Below are 21873 nucleotides of genomic sequence, written 5' to 3'. Positions count from 1 at the left end.
TCTCACTTGCTATTTTGGGGAAAGAGAAGTTACCCTTTAAGTTGGTGCTTCGCTACCAAGTTGGGGGTGACTGGACAGATGGCTGTTAGATAGGCAGGCACAATGGGATCAAGCTGTATACGAGCAGCAAAAGAGGAAGGCAAGAAAGGCGATGTTTGGAGCTGCATGACCTCAACCTAGATGTTTCAAAGGTATTTCTACAGCGATTTGATATCCTGATATGATTTTTATTCCACTGGCAACAACAGAAAAGCAAACAGATTCATGCATGAGCTCTACAGATACCTATCATGTCGCTTCACTTAATTTTTCAAGAAAAAAAAAAAGGTTTCTGCTCAGCACACCAGCACATACTTAGCTCCCAATAGCAGATATGCATCTCTGTGCTCTGCCTTTCCGTCTCAACTCTCGAGACAATTGGCAAGGCAAGTTCTCTTTGGAAGACGAGACCTCAGGGTTCTGAGACATGCACGCACCACCCCTTTTCACATACACACAGGCAGATTTGGTGGAGGGATACTGTAAATCCCAAGTGGCACCGACTTCTTGGGGTGAAATGACCAGCAGACTGTCAGTAGGCATGAGACTTTCTGCCCTGCCACATGCACAGAAGTGCATAACACATTTAGGAGTTGACACAGTGCTTGCATGCTTGCTCCTGAAAACACCTTCTAAACGAACAGAAAAATAAAAAGAAAACTAAGCATCACGTTTAGCTAGTGCCATGAAGGGCATGAAAGCATTTATGTTATAAATCATTTCAATCTGTGCCTCAGATGACATTAAACATTTTGCTTCCCTATAGTTTACAGAATAAGCACTCTTGTGACCTTTTGAGTGGGCAATCTGTGTTTCTGCCTGTAGTATTAAGGTGCCCTTCAGTGGCTATGATTGTATTGGTCCCCTTTAAAATGCTGTGGATGCTGTCAGCTCAGTGTCACAGACCTTCAGCACAGCTAGACCCCACAAGAGTCTAAGATAAAAAATACAAGTCCAGGTATTCCCTGTTCCTTCTGAGAAATAACAGGGGATCCTTCAGCTCCCCCTGAACTTCTCGGGGAGGAGCAAGGAGCCCACCCTGCCCTTGTCTGATGGGCAGGGGTCACAGGAGCTCATGCCCTCTTTGTATTATGTTCTCAGGGTAGAAGTGCTACAAACCAGCATCCCCGAGCAACAGAGCTGTGCCAACAGAAGCCTGCAAAGTTGTAGCTACAAAATCAGGGGGTTGCTTAAAAAGCTTCTTCTCCCTTAAGGGTTGGTTTTACCGCACTGGCACAGAGCTGTTTGCACTTCTAGAACGAATCAGCACACCATGCTGGTAGTCTTTGACCAGCAGAGCAATCCCGATCCGGGTACTGTCCCAGTATTCACACCCTGATGAGGAAACTCAGGTGTGAGTGATGGCAGCTCAACTGCAGTGAATCTGAATCAAACAACATAGTATTTGAACGGACAGAATTCACAGAGGCATGAGCAGTGTCTCATTAGATATCATTCCCACAGTCTTGGTGGTATCAATATTCATCTGACATGTACTGTCTCCTGAGGAGAGGGTAAACAACCTCTGAATTTGAGTTGTGCAAAGATTCAGATCAGGCATCAAGGTTTCAGGAAAATAGGGTGTCAAATTTGCTGTAAAGCCTTCAAGAGCTCTTTTTAAATGCTTGCCTCATTTCTGTCCTCCCCCAAGCCTTCTACCTGAAAATCACATGAAACTATGTAAAGTTTGGGAAAACTCAGAGAAGAAAAACAACAGAACTGGAAGGATTTCCAGATGCCATCAAATTTGGTCCCCATCAAGACCGGTCCTATACCAATGGACTTACATGTCAGCAAAAAGTCCTATACGAAATGCACTGCAGAAATGAGAGCTGATATTGCTGTTCTCAGTTCCCACCCAACCACAGACACCAGCAGCAAACCGAGGAAGCCCACGTACCTGCATAGCTCATGAAGTTACTGAAGGGCGTGTTTAGGAAGCTGTGAAAACCACACGTATCGTTGCCAGGTCCTGGATCCCCACACAGCTTGTGCTTAGGAGCGGGGTTGGTGTCTCTGCAGAGGTCTCCAGTCTCGAAGGAGGGCTCCGTTTCCATGCATGGATCGCTGCAGGAGAGGATCTCTGAGATCCCCCGGAAGACATGGTAGAGCCCCAGGCTGTGCCCGATTTCATGGATCATCGTGTGAGTGTGGCCAGGAATCCCATAGAAGGAAGGATTCAGCACAATGCCACCTGCAAGGGGAAAAGAAAAGAGCTTCTAAATTTGTTCTGTCTTCCTCACAACAGCAAGAGGAAGATTCACCAGCAGTTCATGGGATCCTCTATAGGATGTCTTTGCACAATTGAGCGCATTGCCTGCTCAGAGAAACTGCACAGCAAGGTCTGATCTCATCCTTAATCTGGGACCCCAAGGATGAAGAATCATGGGACAAAGTCCAACATCCTAAACCAAAACCACGGTGACTATTGGTCTTTCCACTGGTTATGCTCAATTTGGTTTGTAGGTTTTTAACTCGAAAAATCCTATGTACAATTATTTCGTACTGTGCATTTTCAGATCATTTAGTGTGTTGAAATGGAATGATTCTGCCCAGGCAAATGTAAACAATGTGTTTGAACCAAGCGTCAAAAAAAAACATACCTGGAGCACTCTCAGTACGTTATTACACAGGGTAAATGTAAAATACAAACCCACTAACTTCTGAAACACCCTAAAAATTGCACTAAGTTGCACCAATATTTGCAAACTAATACCTGGACAAAGAAAATGGAAAACACCCAGTGCTGGGAAGGGGGAGATATCTGTGGGGTGTGCTCTGATCCTGTAGACAGCTTTGAAGTATCTGTCAGAAATACACTCTGCTCATACACTCAGGAAAGCCTAGTTTGATCTGAACTGCACAGTCCGCTAATGAATATGCATAAGTCTAATGTGTCAAAAAAAAAGAAATCCCGGAATGTGATAATTCTGAAAAAAAAATAAAAAAATGCATGGTTGTTAAATATGTGCAAAGAAAGCCAATGGTGATTTTTTTTTGTTGTGTGAATTATGGGATGTGTAGATGAGCAAATAGTAAATTTGTGAGGATTTATAGTATATTGAATTAATCATAAGCATTATATTTTTAGCTCTGTTAGATGTACCTTTGGATTTATTATATGTTTCATATTTTCTTTATTTAGCTTATTGACCTCAACTTTTCCAAGCCTTTTATTTAAAACTGTTTATATATATTACCTACCATGAGAACAGGAGACTGCTTTGTAAAACTAATAGCAGGAAAATAAATCTTGGGTATGGTACAGTAATAATTTAGTGACAATGAGGAGAGAAAAGGCTTTGGCAGGAGGAACTTTATCAGTGACTATAGCACAGGGAAGATGAGATCACCGGTTTCTCATGCACCATAGACTCTTCATTCTCATCTGCCTGGAGTCTTTTTGTTGCAATAACCATGGAATTACAGGAAAATAAAACTGAGAAGACTCAAGAAGCCACCTAATCCAGCTCTCAAAACAACACTGGACCAATCAGGTCTATGCCATCCCCCACATATATTGGCCTAATGTCTCTTTACAACCTCTGATGATACGACTGCCCCAGCAATCAATTTCAGCACTCATTCTTACGGCTGCGAGGACTTAACTCACATCTAATCTGAACTGATTTTTTTGGCAATTTAAGTTCATGACTTCGAGTCCTGCCTCACACCGATACAAAGAGCAGACCATTCTCCTCCCCTTTCACCAGCTTCTGTGAGATCGTCACCTTCCCCGCTCCAGGCTCTTTTCCTTGAGGCTGAATAGCCCTAATCCAGTCAACCTTTCCTTGTAGCTCAATTCTTCTTCTAGACCTCCCTGTCTGTTCTCCTTTGCTTTTCCCGGTTGTCTCATGTTTTCCTTCAAGTACGGTGTCCAAACATGACCCAGTGCTCCAGCTTTAATATTATCAATGCTGAAGGGAGAGGAAGGACCACTTTGTATGTCTTGCAAGGACACAGGCACAGATAGCAAGAGAGAAAAGACTTCCCCTTTGCACTAGGCACATGTGAACACATGCACACAGTGGAGTCACAGGTGCATGCATAAATATATAGTTAGTGTAAAGAATTGAACAGCAAATTTAAATACAGACACAAAAGAGTGAACAATGTTACTCACACTGCAACATCATGCCTACTATACCACCTTCAGAGCCTGCGCGTCCTTTTCACAACACTGAGCTGGCTCTCACACTAGTTCTCCACAAGCCTCATCAGCTGTATACAGCCCTCCAAGTGTGCAGCTATTGAGCTCCCCATGTTCCTAGTGTCCTTCACTCCCCCTTTATCTGATGCATACTCTGATTCCTCCAGAGCTTGGGCTCTACCCAGCTGGAGCCACTCACACCCAGAGAGCACCTTGGTGCATTGTGCTGTGGGGGTCTCACTCCTTAAGACCCTTCCAGAGTTTGTTTTCAAATGTTGGGAGTACTGGTGAAATTCCCCAGCAGGATGTGCCTTCACAATAAAAGCTGGCTAAACGGTTCTGGCATTGGACAGCCCTGAGGCAGCTGGAGAGGGAGATTTTATTTTTGCCTTTGTTGAAAATTTATATTTTTCACTGCTGTCAAGAATCTAAATCAATTGCAGTTTTACAGAAAAGATAAACTCCCTCACCCAGACAATCTCTATCCCAGCCTTTAGATCTGCACCACAGGACATATTTCATATTTTTTATTAAGTACATATTGGATTTATAGAAGAGAGTAAAAAAGATTAAAGATGAATTCTTACAGACCAAGCACAGGTCTGGGAGGGCTATTATGACAGGAAATTATGGCCATTATTAATTTATTTTTACTTTTTTTTCCACTGCAAGTCAACTTCAAACTGTTGGCTAACGTCTTTTTTTTCTCTCTTTGGTCAATGAATTCTGTCAATACACTGTAGGAGCTGAATTTAAATTGTTTTGCTCAGGCATGATGTTGACAATTAGCTTATCGAAGTGACAGAAGAACTCACCAGGGCTTTGGGCAAGCCCCAGCCCTCTTGCAGAAGGTTCTTCTCAGTGCTCTGGAGTTCTCCCCTTGTTCTCTGCTCCCTCCCATGGCAATACCAAGGGAAGCTATGAAAATACTCAGTTAGGGGTGAATCAGGTCTATTCCTGCCTTATTTCACTCCAGTAGGAACAGCAGGGATGGTTTTTCCCAACAGCAACCAGAGCTGCTGTTTCAGGTGCTCCCAGCAGGAGCCCGTGGAGATGGGGCTGGAGGCAGGGCAGAGTGGAAGTGGCTTCACTTCCAGCCCTGCTCAGCAGGAGATTTTGTCTGGATGTGTGTCAGTGCCGGCTCCTGGGAAGGGAAGTTTGCTCACACTTCTTCCAGAGCAGCTGCAGAGCTGGATTTCATAATAAAATGCTGACTAACAGAAGTAGGGCAGCCAGCTCCAACTGCTTGGTCTGACCATGGAGCCTTTTGGCTACATAGATAGGTGACTATAAAGAGGTGTTAACGTCGAGGTTTGGGGTAATGTATTTCTGAATACAGAAAAGTTGTAGTTCAGCCCTCATAGCTTTAGAATGTATGTTTAGTATGCTTTAGAATAATAAACACCACATTTGCTGTCCTCTTCTGGGCTTTACATTTGCCACATCTTTTTTTGTTTTGCTCAGTGTGGGCTTGGATAAGGAAAAAAGTGGCTCAGCCTTTCACAAAGACTGAACATGGCTGAGGCTGGACTTCATCCCCAGCCTAGGAAGGTCTAGACAGGGTGGAGAATCATCTGGAAAACTTGTAAGAATCCTTGCTCTTGTAAAGATGACCAGATCAGGTTTGCAGCCTGAGGGAGGTTGGTGCAGTTAAGATAAGTACACACAGACTCAGACGGTGTCTTCTGAACCTTTTGAGGTTTGCATCACATTTTGCAAGGAAGACAGATCCAGAACCACTGGAGGTGTCAGGGCCATGGGTCATTTCATAGGTTGCATAGCTTTGTCTGGACCCCGGGGTTCCAACAGCCATAGCCAGCCATGAAGCATGTGGGCCAATCTGCAGGGTAGCAAACTCTTCCCAGTTCTACTCAAATGCACGTTAGAAATACAATCTCTCAGCAGTTTGCTCTTTTGCACGTTGGTGGAAAAAAATAGTAACAAATGTTAACTGTAATCTGCAAAGAAAATTAATTGGACACTTACTAAGTGATGAACTAAGGATCATAACACAACAGGTTAAGGTTAAAAATTCACCTTTGTCTGCGTTCCCTCACCTATCCCCCCAAGTCTGCTTTGCTAAGTGCTCTCATGGAGTGAATGCCCTGTAAAGTAGCTTCACTTAAAAGGTGAAATACTTTCAGCTTGACATCATCTACAAATACCATAATATGCTTTGGGTTTATAACCTAATATTTTCCTGGTTGTGAGCCAGTATCTGGGAATCGTGAAATACTTTTTTTCCCCTGACTATATATTAGAGCAATGATAAGAAATCAGAACAGAGCTTAGCGCATATTTGTCTTTCTTTCTTAGCGCCTCAAAAGAATGCTTTACAAAGAAGAAACATCTTTATCACTCACCTAGATGCATCAAGGCTTCCTTGTCCCAGGGCCAAGTTGCCACTCCAGCCAGCTCTTCCTCGGAAGAGTTGGCAAAGAAGATGTTGAGGTGTGTGGATCCATCCAGCTTGAGTATGTTCTTCAGTTCATTGACATCTAAGTACGCTCTGTAAAAAGAAATAAAAATCATTTTTTTTCTAAAGGTGGCACAAAAAGCAACAAAGTATTGAAGAAGTGCCGCAATCCAGGCAAAGATCTTATAATATCCTGCATATCAGTCACCCGAAATATTTTAATAACCCACTTCCAAACTTCAATTACTTTGCATTCATATGGTGAATCTCGTCTGAGGACTTCCAGCCATTGCTTAACCACAGCCACAAAATCCAAGGTAAATATATAAAGCTGTCCATATTCCTAAGATAAGTATAGGAATCTATTTATCATGAGTGTAATTAACCACGTATTATGGTCAGTAAATCTTTTTATATCAGCAGTTACCTTGCGCATTTTCTCTAAGCTGTTCCATGTTTTTACCTATAATTCTCCTCCACAATAACAAGCTTCAGGTCTTCAGTCTGGCACCAGCTCGTGACATTACTCCTTTGGCACCAGCAGCATTATTTGTGCCGAGATGCACTGGGTCTAACCCTGACACAGGATGCTTCTTAGGGAATTGCTATTTTAATTAGTTTGCTATTTCCAGCAAACAAAGTTGTAACAAGGAGAAGGGAATAAGCAACACAAGGTTAGATCTGCTGTATTTGAGTCTTGCACATTAATAACGTAAACCAACCAAGCCTAAAAATGGGCAAAAATATTACGAGCAGGCAACATGCTTCCATCCCAAATTCCCAATTACACAGTGTTAAAAATGTGGAAAAATACAGATAAAAATTAGTCTCATTAGAAATCCCTTAAGGCAGAACAACTGGGTCATGCCTGTGTTCAAAGACACGCTGGTTCCTTCATCAGCTTCTGGACTCAGACCAGGAGGAGAGCTGACCAACAGAGGGGGAGTCTCCTTCTTCTGCTGCCCCCCACAAAAAGCCCTGGGATAAATGCTCTGAAGTGTAGCACTGCTTGAGGATCAGCCTCTCTTCCTAATAGTGTGGCTCCCTTCTGCCTCGGGAGACAGACCTAGCGTGCCTTGCAAGAGATTTCCCATGGAGTGGCTGGTCCCCTACCATGACATTCCCAAGGCTCCTTAGGTGCCCCAAGATAAGCACAGTTTCTTAGCTTTTGGGACATCTGGAGGTTACAGAGCAATCTGCTTGTGGGCAAGCAAAGCCAGTCCCTTAAGCCTGACGGCCACTAGAATTCTGGCACTCTGCGAAAGAAGTAGACTTCGTCGATGCCTGCCTACAGGAAGAACGACTCACCGAAGCGCATGCTGCAGTGCCACGCCAGCTTCAGAGGCACTGCGAGGATCTAAAGCAGAGCTGCAGAAAGCCAAAGCAAAAGAGTAAACCTCTAAGTTCTCTGTCTCCAGCTCACATTGCCTCTTGATACGAGGTGCTGTATTGAGACCTAAAACATGACTGAGTTGTGCTGTCTTCACTTGGCAGGTGGAAATAATGGAAAGAAAGATCACACTGTCATGCATGGTTGACCAGCTTGTTAGGGAAGGACACCGTTACGGTTTTCAGCAGTTCATTCCTTCTTGCTTAAGTCTCCCTTTCCATCTGTGCATGGGTATAGATTCATGGAGCTTGCACAAATCAAATGTACTCGCCTTCAGTAAGGTTCCTTGCATATTTTGCAAGGCTTTCGTTCCCAGAAGGGTGAAAAAAAAACAGGGGAGTTGGATCGGCACCAAGATCTTTCTGTCCTTCCCTGGAGGACTCCCCAATGGAAAACACATTCATATTTCCACAATAGCTTCCCCTGCCACTTGCTGAAGTCATTGCCTCTAAAATAGTTCATGGCTGGGTGTCCCCAGGCCCTCGCTGACTCATGGAGGAAGACGTACTCTTTGGGGACACCAATGGAAGGGTATGTTTCCATTCCATACAGTGTTTATCTTCCAGTCAATGCGGATGACATCCTGAAGGACAGGTCAGCACTGTGACCCTTTACAGATTTCTCATCTCTCCACTGTTCCCAACACATCTTCCCAAAATACACAGATCTTTCCCTCCAGTTTGTTCTGCAAGTATCTGTACAATGATCTGTGGCCGTGCTTAATCTATTTCCAGGATCTTCTTTGTGCCTTTGAAAACATCTTTTCCAAACATGGGCTCGTAGTTAAGTGTGTCCGTGAGCAATAGTTTGAAATTACACGAGAGCTAACGAGCATTTCCAAATGAAAGTGTAAGCGTATCGGGTGGGAAATGTGATGGAAGATGTGTGCACATGCGGGGACAATGTGCATGTTTGCACACGTCAGCATCGGTAAGAGAGAGCAAAAGTGTAAGAGAACGTGAGAGCAATGTGATACTTTGTGCAAGAGAGAAAAGCACAGAAGCAGAAGCATTGCATGCCCCTGAGTAGAAAAATGTTTGTGTTTTGTATCACTGTGGGAAGGAAGGGCTCGCCGTATGTATTTGAGGCTGCAGTTGTTGACTCTGGATACAGATGCTTTATTGCCTATGCAAATCCCTGTAGCAGTAACTACAATCAAAGTCCCCTCCTGAGATTACCAGTTTTATCCTCGCTCTTCTCTTATGGTTTCAAATTATTTACGCTGATACTTCTTTATTCTCAGCTGTCGTTTTGCTTATTTTTAAACAATCCAATCTCCACTTAAATCCTCGATGCATGGCCACAATCACTCTCTCAGTCAGTTACATGCAGGCTGTGTGCTTCAGCTCTAGGGCTGTTCTGTATATGGGTTATTACTGCAGACAGCATTTAACTAATTGGCCAGTTATGTCAGTGCATCACCCAGGCTGGATTCATGTCTTATGTAAAGCCACTTGGACTTCGCTTTATGGTATTTCTCTCACCACTACTTCTCTGCTAGACAGTGAAAGTCTGTGAAGGAGCAGAATATGTTCAAATGGTGTAAGGGCAGAACGCTAAGAGGATTTTTAGTAAGGGCTCTGCACAGGAGTAAGTGTAAACAGGCCATGCTTGGCAGAAAGTAAATGCAACCCCCTTTGTAACAGCACACTGCAACCCCCAACACATAAACATGCTAAAGCATTTAGCTCAGGCAAATCCCTTGTAAGCATGTGAACATGTGCGTGCATGAACAGAGGTGTGAGTGTAAGCAAGGGTTTGGGCTGTGCACACATGCGAGCCAGCCAAGAGTATATATGCAAAGGAACGTGTGTGTGTAAGAGATAAAAACATGAGCTGGAATTCCATCCTCTCCTTCCTCCCCATGTTTCTAATAACCTCCCATCCCTATCCATCATCACCACATTCCTACACTCAAGGAGGCATAAATTAACTACTTTTGCAGTTCATGTCCAACTACGTAGCCGCAGGCAGCAGACCCAACAGTTACCAGGTCAAAATAGTTTTCGGTTATTGCGTTGGACTGGGCTGACTCCCCCCTGCTGCTGCGGCTGCTTTGTTATCAGCCCAGGCTATCTGACCCAACGCAATCTGCAAGCATTGCTTACACTTCTCAAGGTTATGTGGGTCCCCTGATAGAGGACATAATGTCTGTCACATGGGCTGGTGCCAAAGAGAGCCAAAGAGCCCAGCCTTTCCAGCACTGCCAAACTCGCATTTCAAAGACATGAGTGCAGTCTTGGAAAGGGATCAAAGCCTTTCCAACTGTCATTAGAATATTTCCTTTATGCATCTCTCCGTGAGTGCCAGCAACATATTTCATAAAATTCATTGGCTCGAGATGGTACCTCCAATATAAACCTGAATGGGGAACTGTCAGGGCAAGTCTATGTGGAAAACAAAACAAAACCAAACCCAAAGCACAACAAAACACGTGTAATTCCTGTAATGGAAAAAACATACGATGCTGTGAGCGTGCCTAGCTCAAGAAAGCCTAACGAGCCTATTAGTGCATCATAAAAGGTCTCCTTTGCTGGAATCTGGTTTAGACATAGAAATTCTATGGTCTGTTTAAGGCCATTTGGGACATCGTATCAGGCAACATGTACATTCCCACCCAGATCTTTTCCCTGACCTATTTGTCCAATGCAAAGCTCGGGTTTGTTTTTTTCCTGTGCTCTGAAAGCTGTGCTGTACAGCAGCTCGCTCTTACCCAGGAAGCCCCAGACCTCAGTCAGTAACGGGCATCCCATCCAGCGCTCCAGTTTCAGCCTAATGGAGCCTGTAGCTTACCCCGCAGTGCCTTGCCACTGCCCCATCCGTCACACGAGCCATTATCCCTGCGTCTGTCTCATCTGACCAGGAAATGTCAGCCCATTTCCTGGTCACTTGGGCTGGGGATTCTACACCGCAAGACATGTCCCCAGGTGGCGAGGCAAAGTCCGCAGCCAGCAGGCTCGTCCCCCGTGCCCACAGCCCCATCCGGCCAGGGGGAGCACCGCGACGAGCTCCCTTCTGCTGGCCCAGAGCTCCACAGCCAAACCCAGCCTCAGACCTCAGCCCTTAGCTACATGCACGTCTGACAACAGCTTTTAAGCTTGGTTGGTATCAGGTATCAGGTCCAATCATATTAAATCCAGCCCTGGGCACTGGCGTGGAGCAGTTCTGTATGTGGCTGGGGGCTCTCCCTCCTCCCCCAGGTTCAGCGCCGCAGAGCAGCTTGCCCTGACACAGCCACAGTGCAGCCTCTGCTCTCGTGGCTGGTTTTGCGTGGAAGCCCTTATTGTTAGGAAATGTTTTCTACTGTTTGCTCTGAGTTATTCTCTATTTGACTTTGTTTTGTTTTTATTCCTTCAAAGACAAGTGTCACTTTACAGCAAAAAAACAAAAGTACTTAGGGCATTATTTGTAAGACCCCACACAAACAAGGGGTAGGAACTTAGTTAACTGCTCACTATGGAGTAAACTTTTGTGTTTTTTTTTTTTTTTTTTGAGTTTCTTAGGAATAGAAGGCATTGCATTTCACTATCTAAAACAAAACAACAACAACAACAACAAAGCAAACCATCACCTTCTTGAGAAGCCACCCTCAAACAGCCTCCCTTTCTGCCTCCTGACATACAGCGTCCTGTCCCTTACCTAGTGGGTTCAGTACGTGGCAGGGCACAGCAAATCTCCTCACAAGGACCCCGTACATTGCTCTCCTTCCCAACACCCCGTGTTCCTGCTTTCATTTGTACTCTCAGAGAACTGGCAGCCCTTAAAGCACGGCATGCAATTTAGCAGGCATGGAGAAAGCTTTTCTGGGCAGCGCTGGCAGCACTCGCAGGCTGCCTGCGACAGACCTAGGGGTGGTTCCTGGCGTGGTGTGCCCGATGCTTCTCAGCTGTGTCCCCTTGGTCCTTCTGGCTCTGATCTTGGCCCCAGGACGGATGCTAACACACTCATTAAGGCAGCAAAAACCACAGCAGTTGGTACGTCAGGGGGCAGTCATCAAGCCATGTGGTCAAGCAACACTGGGGACCCAAGGTTTTAGGGTGCAGTGTCCACCTAGAGATTATTCAGTATCTGCAGTGAACAGCAAGGACAGTTCTGAGACAAATGATGTGCTTCCTGAAGATAATGGCAAGAGCCATGGCTTAACAGCACTGAAAGCTGACCTTGAAATGGGGCCATTTGGCAGACACACGCAATTACAATTTAGCTTTTCCCCCTGTGATTTCTGAGTCTCGGGTGGTCAGACAGGGGGCTCGTCCTTTGGAGACGCAGCGTTGGTGCCAGCGTACAAGCTGCCTTTTGCCTTCTGTCATGGAGTCACCGAAAAACAAGTCTGGAAGGGATGTCCAGAGCCCACCACTGCTAGCCCAGCATCCCACAGCAGGAGCATCTCCACCAAATACGTTGTTATCTAGCTCAGACCTAGGACTGCACATGACAAGGACTCTGCAACTGCCCCAGCACCCAGCATCCCACCCAGCACCCAGGTCTCGATACCTCTACTGTCAGGAAGTTTTTCTAAAGGTCTGCCTGAATCTTTTTTGCTGCAACAGAAGCGATAACTATCCGTGCCATTCCCCACCTAAAGGGAGATTCGATGATTCCCTTCTGCTTTACCAAATCACTAAATTACTTATTTCAAAGCTCATTACATCTCTTGCAAATCATCTTGGTTTTAGGCTAAATCCACCGTATCTTTTCAGTCTGTCCCCACTGGCCATATTTTTAAGACATTTGGTCATTTCTGATTTTCTCAGCTGCACTCCCCATATCCTTCTTAAAGGCTGATCATCAAAGATAGACAGTCCTCAAGCTGAAAGCTTATTAGTGCCATACAACTGCTACATTCCTCCTGTCTATCAGCTCCATCCTGACATAAAATACACAGTAGAGCTTTCAGACCTACAAGTGTTCCTACTGCTTGTTTGTTTGTTTTTGTCTAAAGTGCTACAGCATTATCAAAAACCTGAATAAAAAAGGACAACCCACAAACCCTCTTCAGCAGTGGACTTCCCAAATTTTTGTCTGACCTCATGTTAAAGATCTGCCTTTGTTGGCAAATTTAATTTTACTCCTCATTTCAGATGGATTGTCATAAATCATGTGAAGCAGGAAGTGTGCCTCATCTACATTTAGTTTAGTGTTAATTTAAGACAGTGGTGTAAGTGTAATAAAAGTCATGATAATTTATTGATAAAGGTATAAATCTTTCAGTGATTGGGAAAGAGCCTGAAATAGAGTGGAGCCAGAATATTACAAGCGAAAGGTTTTCGGTCCCCGCTTAGATCTAGATCGCTGCCTGTATTCACACTGACATCCAAATATCTAACTGTAATCCTGACCGCATCCAAACCAGGCAGTCAGTAGGTCATGTCCAAAAGCATAAATCGCAGGCACTGTCAGCACATGTAGGCTTGGCAGCTTGTAAAGAATTTTGGTTTATCTGCTGCAGCAAAATGTCCTCTAGAGCCCCCAAATCTGATCTCTCATTACAAAGAGAAAAAAAAAGGATGTTTGTGGAAAAGAAAAAATAATGATAAGGATCCAAGAAAGGTCTTGGCATAATTGCTGAAATATAGACATAGCTTCTCGGGTAAATTTGGTAGCCAGTGCTGAACTCTGTATTGCTGCGGTGATGCTTTAACAGGCTTCGTGAGCTGGCTAGAGCTGGACCAGGGGTTTGGACACCAGTGGCAGGTCCTACAAGGAGAGCCATCCCTATCACAAAATAAAAACCCACACAGTTACAAAAGTCTGGGTGTTTGTTGATCCTAGGGTGACCTCTTTTCCAAACTGAATTAATTCCATCATTATTTTGGTGACTCAGGCTTTACTCACCCCATGAAAAAAAAAAAAAAAAAAAAAAAAGGAAAAATACAGGAAAAGAGTTTTACTGTCTAAAAGATGGGACTCATTTGGGTCTGGGTTTTCTTTATCCTGGAACAGAGACTGAGAGCAGCTCCTTGGTCTAAAGTAGCAATTTTTTACAATTGTGAAGTCATCAGTTTAATTTTATTTGCCTTGAAATGCTGGCTTTCCAACAGCACTTCTAGACAATCCTAGAAGTAAGCACATTTCTACTGCATGCTAAATCCATAGGACTTCAAGGAAAACAATCGAACAAACAAATGTATACATAAAGGAAATGATTGGCTACCAAATTCTAAAAATCAATATTATCATCCATACAATCCTAATACTGCACCCCTGCCCAGCCCTAGCAGACTTTCTGACCAAAAGACTGCTAATAAATGATAGAGCTGCATTTCATCCAGCTGCCTATAGATAACTCCTGGATATTGTAAATGCAGCATCTACTTCATGGCCTGAAGCACAGCAACAGGTTGGAACAAACCTGCCGGCTGGACTGCTCCGAGTCTTGCTCTGGGTCCTCTTTCGTTTCGGTTCAAGTGTGCTCGCACTTTGAGCCAACTCCTGTTCTCGCTGGGCTGTGCACGAAGTATCAGCACTGACTGCAATGTATTTGCTCCAGTAAATCTAGAGTTAGTCAGAGCAAAATTTGATTCTCAAAGTGCAGCTTCAGGTTCAAATCCAAAATCTCAAAGGAAACCTCAGTTGAAACAACCAATTTTTGCCCAATTTCTGGCCAATGCAACTTGCTTTTTTAAGGAGGGAGGCGGGTTTCCTCAGATCTCCACACGGATTCTCTCAAAGGTTTGTAAATCCTTGCCAAATCCTTCACAAACCTGGGCTCAGATTCAGAAATACAGTGAAAACAGATTTTTTTTCCCGGCACTTTTGCTGCTGGTTCTGGCCAGGATAAGAAAGAGTAGAGGCTCAGGGAAAAAGAATGGGGAAAAAGATGATGCAAAAAAATTTTAAATGTCAAACATGTTCTGTCTGGGCTCTGGGCAAAACTTTGGGGTGGTTGTCAATGTACTCACCCCCCTCTCTCTGTTTTATCCTCCCTGGCTTCACTGCCCGCTGCTTGTACCAGAGCCCCCCACCCTTATATAACCTTTATATAGTGTTATATAGAGTTGCAGCGCTACAGACCATAAATATGTGATCCCTGAGCCTTCTTCCTTTGCAAGGTTTACATCCAAGAACAGAGGAACATTTGAGTTCACTCTTGCAGCAAGAACCGAAAACTCCTGCTTCCTTGCACAACTATAAAAAATAATTAAGCTAACCAGCTCCCCAGACCTAGGAAAAGATATGCTGGCCAGCCAACTTGCAGGAGGAGAAAAAAAGAAAACAAAGGGAAAGCCTTGGCAAAGAGGATTGCGATCTTACTGTACAATTAACTTCTGAGACAGTGAGTAGGATTAAAGCATGGAACATTTCAAGAAACATAGCTTTAAAATAGCAAAGCATTATGAAGCATATATACACATTTCGCAGACCTTTGAAATCAGCAACGCTGGCAGGTTTATTTGTTTTGATTGTCTCTTTTTGTTTCTTTTACTACTTTGGGATTTTTCTCTCTCTCCTTTTCAAGCCTAAAGCCAAATGACCCATGAGAAATGTACTGTAATTTGTCTCTTATCCATCCCTCATCTCCATCTGATATTCCCTCTGCCCTGGTTACCCTGATGTTTTTCCAGACTCTACAGGCTGAACCATTGTAACAAGGAGAAAAGTCAAACGATAAAGAAAGAAGTGGCGTAAGGATGTTTTCAGGAACCAGTTGTTAAAACAGATTTCCTTTGCCGCTTTTCCGAAAGCCCTTTTGGCTGCAGCAAGCCTCATTCATGTATACTCGAGACTTTAAATCAGTATAGGAAGGTACATATACTTCGGGCTATTTTAACCATCAATTATACCGCTTGGCACTTCCACAGTGCTTCCCCTCCGGGCCTCAAAACGCTTCCTAAACATGAAGAGAGAAATTCCACTCTGGTCAAAACCCTGACACAAGCCCTCTGCACTGCTCCAAATCCCATCCAAGGGCTTAAGTGGTGCTAAAGTGGGACAAGAACCCTTGCGCTGGGCCTCCCCTCAAGAAATGTCACCAGGGCTGAAGAAGCCATGAAACAGGCAAGCAGAAGAATTTCCCTTGTCATGCAAACCCGAAGATGGAGGTACAGAAATGCAATTATTTGCTCAAAGGAACGTAACCATTCCGCGTGGCAGCTGGGATTAGAAACTACATCTCGAGTCTACACTCTTTGACACCGTGGATCATCTTTCTTTTATAGAAGTGGTGGTTTGTGTTACTGATCCTTCAGGTTTTCTGCTGGTGGCCACTAATCATATTTTACAATCCTTCCCTCTTATTTTACAATCTTTTACTGATATTTTACAATCTCCAAGAAGTCCTAAAGGTCTGGTGTTCAGCAGATGGAAAGTCGGAGCTCCCTACGATAAGCCGGTCCTTCCTGAATCCCTTGGCTTTGCTGTTTCAAAGACGATGTAGCACATTCAGTTCATAAACAGATTTTCTCGTGGAACCAGGGCTCTGCTTTCAATGAGTGAGCAGCCACCGTTCTAATAATATTTGGCATTTACATACCACCTCTCATCCCACAGAGCTTCCAAGAACAACCAACAGATACGTGCATAGCACACTGCACAATAGTTCAAGTAAAGGACATTTTGGTTTCAGTCACCAGAACAAACCTGATTTTTTATGAAAAGCACCAGAGACCAGGAATGCAGCCTGTCATCACTCTCTTGAATCAGGTCAAGAGTTAGGTAGAGGCTCTGTTAATCAGACTGGAAGCCAGAGATCAAGAGGAAACTTGAAGCTTTGACACAGAATTTCCTTTAATTATACGAGCAGATCATAGCAACTCTCTATATTAGAGATGTCTAAGGATTTCCACTGTTAATATTCAGCTCCAGCCTTGTCTCTCTCCTCCCCATCCTCGTGGCTCTGGGGTCAGGCTTGAAGTCACCTTTTCAGCCAAGAGCCTTGCTGGCATGACCCTCAGGAGCCTGGCTGGAGCAACCCAGGTTTGGTGCTTTTGAAGCACGGAGGAGCTCCTCATGCCCCCTCTTTAGGGTACACCCAAAGCATGGGGTTACCCTACTGCACCGACTCTGCCCCACGCTGGGCTCAGCAGCACCCACCTACACTGACTACACATGGAAGGGCAAAGACCACGCTCGGGTGAACCACCAACCAGGGAACATGGGTGATTTTGGGGAAGCCGAATGCAGGTCAGGCTGCGGAGTGCTGTGGTCTCAGGGTACTTGCAGTTAGCTCACCGTTAGTCACAGCCCCTTTGGAAGGGGGCACCTCGTGCCATCCCTGCAGGGTGTGCAGCTGGGACCTTGAGGGGTCTGGATGCTGAGCTACTCCTTTAGCATCTCCTCTAAATATCATGCAGTAAAAAATGCAGTATGAAAAAAGAAAGATCAAATTCTTTGCTCCTTTCATCTCCCTTTCTGACATTAATCCTCCCTGCGCATAAACCCCGTGCCACGAGGTGAGATGTACATTGCTATTGGAACAAAAAGAAACTTGGACTCAGGCCGACATCATCAAAAAAATAAAAATAAAATCATATATAACCACAAAGGACCCAGCATGTTTATTACAGATACTTCTGGAAATGATGGGCCAAAATAATCAGCCCAAATATGCATCTTGCAAAACATCACTTTTTCTTTGGAGATGCCGCTTCTTTTCTGTTTTTGTTTCTATAACTCATGAACTTACAAATCTCATTTCTTAACCTTCTGGCAGGGTTGTGCACAAAGTTGGTCCTGCTGCAGTGGGCAGATCATCAATGGCTTATATTTAGGATAATCCCAATTTTCCTCTTTTCTGAGAAAGAAATGAAAACCTGACTTGAGTGAGACTGGTTGAAGTTTCCTCGTTTCATTTTATGCAGGAAAGAGCAGGAGACACCAAAGTGAGATTGCAAAGAACATCGTCTGGTGATGTCACTCCAGGGAAACCAAGAAAACCTTATGCCCTGGCACTAAAAGCCTCAAGTTGGTGAGATTTTTTTCTCTCTGTTTCAGTAAAGAACTCACCAGCTCTTTTTATTTTCTCTTTTTTGTGGGGGCTACTGGTGAGTCCTACCCATAAGTCTTTCTCTTCAGCAGTGAAGTCCTGAACACATATTTTAAGAAAAAAATAAAAAATTAATAGTCAGATTCAAATATTATGAGATCCGTGAAAGCTGGTTACACTTGTTCTTTCCCAGCAATAAAGAGATTACAAGGAAACAGAAAATGTCAGTCACTGAAACAGAAATTTCACAGAAGAACATTTAGCTTTGAAGTTCCCAGAATCCACAGTAAATTGCCAGGTGATCTGGCAGAAACACCAACACACCTGCAATTGAAATAGTTCAGAGCTGCAGAAAGAAAATACTGCAGACAGTATATTTTCTAAATCCAACTTTTTTTTTTTTTTTTTAATTCTCTATTCCTCTTCAGTTGGAAGACAGAAAGAAAGGAAAAGAAGGTGAGGGAGAGAGGACTAAGTAGATGATGACTTTGTCAAGAGACTACTGTTGGGAGATGGAACATGAGGTAGCAGCGGCTGTAACAGCCATCTCTAAGATAATTAACTCATTAACATCAAAACCCTGCCCCTCATTTCTCTCTGCTGAGCCCCTGACAAGCAGCAGCAGGAAAGATGTAAATGTGCCTTTTCCAAGCGCTCGGGAATTATCAGTCTTCCTTGAATTTAAACCTCCCCAGGACCTGCATCTTCTGCAAAGATGCAAGGTAAAGAAAAAGGCACGATGTATGTGTGCCTCTGAGAGTGGGCATTTCTTGAACTGAAGGACATGTCAAGCAGAAAAGGTCCTCTACCCCTTAAGGCAACAGGGCAGCAGACACATCAAAAGCCAAGGTTATTGGGTGGATGGGAGGACATTTGTGTTGTCTCACATATGGATCTGCTAACACATATAGCACAATGCAGGCTCTATCAGACCAAAGCCTAAGACTGATTGTAAGCATTCCCTGGAGGACACATTTCCCAAGACCCTACAAAATTGGACTGGCAGATTATGAAAGGTACAATACTGATCCAGCATGTAACAGTAAACTAGAGGAAATCATACCCATATATTTGGCCTACAGACATGAGTGCAGGAATTGCCTGTTTTGGCACGGCAAGCCTGTGGATCCACTTGAATCAAATACAGACCCCCTAACAAAGGGCTACGAGAAGGCGAAGATCTGTTATCCATTGTCAGATAGTAAGACGAAAGAGGGAAAACTGATTTTCCTTCATTTCTTTACCAATATTTGCCACGAGTATCCCCACGGTAGGCAGGCCTTGCCATGCAGTCTTCCTCATGACACTTCACCCTCCGTCACTCAACTTGCACATCTCAACCATGCATCTCAACCAACTTTCACTCTGTTTTACTGCAGTAATTTATCGGTAACGTGTCGCTAACAACTACTGTAGGACTTAAGATCTTGATGACTGCTAACCTAGCTCCACAAAAGATCCAGCAAAAATTGCAGGTTGTCATTTTTGTCCACTGATTCCCACACACAGACCCCTAATTATACAAACCCGAGTTTTTAAAACGTATTTCAGCATGAAATGTCTTGCATCTACTTGTCAGAGACCGAGAGGGAGAATTCCCTCACTTCTGCAGCTCCTCTGTTGCTGACTCGGGACATCTCAAGAACTTTGCAAAGTCTGAGATGTTGCCTCCTTCACTTGGGCTGGGGGCAGAGGGAGGCACGCTGAAACCAACCCCTGGTCTATCTCCTGCTGACCATTTTCTGGATCAAAAACTGGAAGTTATCTGGCTATCATTCCCAGACAACTCTAAAAAGAATTTTGTGTCTGATGAAGACAAAGGTGAGCCTGCATTTTTAAGGCAAAATTAGACATTTTGAGGCAAAAATATATGAATGAGTCTATCCCCAGAAGTAAAACTATCACAGGAACTCTGAGTAGATGAGGAGGAAGCCAGGAACTTCTGTCCCTTACCTGAATCCAAGTCGGAGCAGAGGGGATATCAAACAGCACAGGTATCTTCAGGCAAATTGGGAGAAAAACTCTGATGTGGCTGACAGAAGCATTTTACTCTGTGTTTGGAAGTTTATCATGACCGATCAATTCTGGAAGAATTAGTGAGTGAGTTCTGGTTTTTGGCACTGACACAGCAGTGGTAAAAAGGCTGGAGGCAAAAGGGAAGTAATTTTCATAATGCTGTGAACTGTTGCCATCAATCCTTACCCAAAACATTTCTTCCACTTACTCTAGCACAGTGCTGTTCTGTAGGAGCTCCCCTCTCAGCTATTGCCCTTTGTCTCAGGAAGGCTGTCAACCTCACTCGTGCTCTGGATGTGGAGACCCAAGCCAAAGACTGAAGTCTGTTGGAGTTCAATCTTTCTACGGACTTCAAAGAGCCTGGGATGCGTAACTTACTCCAGACAGAAAGCATAACACACATTTGGAACAATATTATACATGTAAAAATAGAGATGATTGAATGACTGCTAAGCAATGCAGTGTGATGGGGAAGCCTGATGTAAATCGTGTGTGGCATTTACACACCTATTTTCAGCCTCTAACCTCGGCACTCTGCATCCTAGTGGAAGTACCTACCTCCTTCCTTCCATTATAAAGACTGTAAGATTTAATTCTCTGAATCGTGCCTATGCTGTGTGTCTATCCCTGCTGCGAGCAGATGGCATGACTGCTCCCCTTAGGAACTAACTGAGCAACAGCCACAAATAGCCAAAGCTTAGCCTCAGCGATAAAGGAAAGTCGCAACTACATGTTTTGGGAGGAATCAGCAACACACAGAATTAGTCCTTACCAGAAATCAAGCCATACGTGAAACTAAAATAAAAGCCCTTAACGAGAAATATCAAGTACAAACATATTAAGGTATTTTGCATAATGTTGATGTAATTTTGTAGTACATCTCAGGCATTCTTATATTTGTCTCCATTTGTGCTCACTGGAATTGAATACAAAATAGAGCGTCACCAAGCTCATGAAAATCAGATCACGGAAAAATACCCTTTTGTAAGTGTTCTCAGCCAGCTTTGCAAACAGAAGTTGTTCAGACAGTTGGAAACATCTTCATGCTCCGCGATGCTTACTTGAAACAAACTGCGCTCTGGTCTTTTGGAGGTCTACCTCTGTTCCTCTCCAAATGAGTGCATCATATTTCTCTATTTACTTAGAATTTCTCACCAATTAATATTTCCCTATCTTATTTTAATTAAACAAAACAAATAAATAAATCAAGCAAATGCGGAATAACTTAAAGCAATGCTTTTCAAATGTAAAGGGAAATTTTTGATACCCACATACTACTCGTAGTCAGTGGGTCTTGTTTTGGGCATAAAATTTCTTTTTGTGCCTTTGGAAAGTGCACAGAAATTGAATAGAAGATGACAGTAATGGGTCTATTAATTGATATCCTCTGGATTTTCTGTTATTTAATCAATGTCTGAGCTCTGACTGCAAAAGAAGCTTAAATTGACAATCTCATTCCTTTCTCTCAGTGCTCCCTAGCCTGTTTTCTTCAATACACAACTACTGTTTGCGAGCCTGACAGGGGCACAAGTCTCATTACATTGTATCACGGAAATTATAAATGACCCGATAAACAAAGAGGCAAGTTCCCAATCAGCTCGTTCCTACCACACAATGTGGAATTCTTCACATTTTACCCCTAATCCCGCATCTGATCAAACTGCAATGTCTTCAGGGTCAGGAATGCCTCTGCTTCCTTTTGGCATTTCTTTCTCAGCCTAATCAAATCTCAGAAAAGCCGATATTTTCACTCCGTGTGTCTTATCTTTATCCTTACTATAATTTGTGCTGCTCAGTGCTGAAGAAGTAATTCAGCAACATACTTCATGCGATGGAGCGAATCATTAAGGGAGCAGAAATGCTGGCAAGGCCCGAGTAACAGATTAAATCCCCTTCTTGGCATATTCACTTTTACTGTGTCTTTCAGTGTAATTTCG

At 43.8% G+C, this 21873-nt stretch overlaps 1 protein-coding gene across 3 annotated transcripts in view; it reads right to left on the bottom strand.

Moving 5' to 3' along the window:
• Positions 1 to 21873, bottom strand: part of PAPPA (pappalysin 1) — a 235384-nt gene that overhangs the window by 124752 nt on the left and 88759 nt on the right. For all 3 annotated transcript variants that reach the window (XM_040531640.1, XM_040531638.1, XM_040531639.1), the window contains exons 3-4: positions 6553 to 6698; positions 1940 to 2233 (exon numbers count right to left, since the gene is read on the bottom strand). In XM_040531640.1, coding sequence (XP_040387574.1) covers positions 1940 to 2233; positions 6553 to 6698 — 440 coding nt within the window. The remainder of the gene's footprint in view (positions 1 to 1939; positions 2234 to 6552; positions 6699 to 21873) is intronic.

The sequence above is a fragment of the Cygnus olor genome, chromosome 19 (genome assembly GCF_009769625.2).
Source record: "Cygnus olor isolate bCygOlo1 chromosome 19, bCygOlo1.pri.v2, whole genome shotgun sequence".
NCBI lineage: Eukaryota > Metazoa > Chordata > Aves > Anseriformes > Anatidae > Cygnus > Cygnus olor.
The sequence above is the reverse complement of the archived record's forward strand: the minus strand, read 5'-3'. Positions and strand labels throughout refer to the sequence as shown.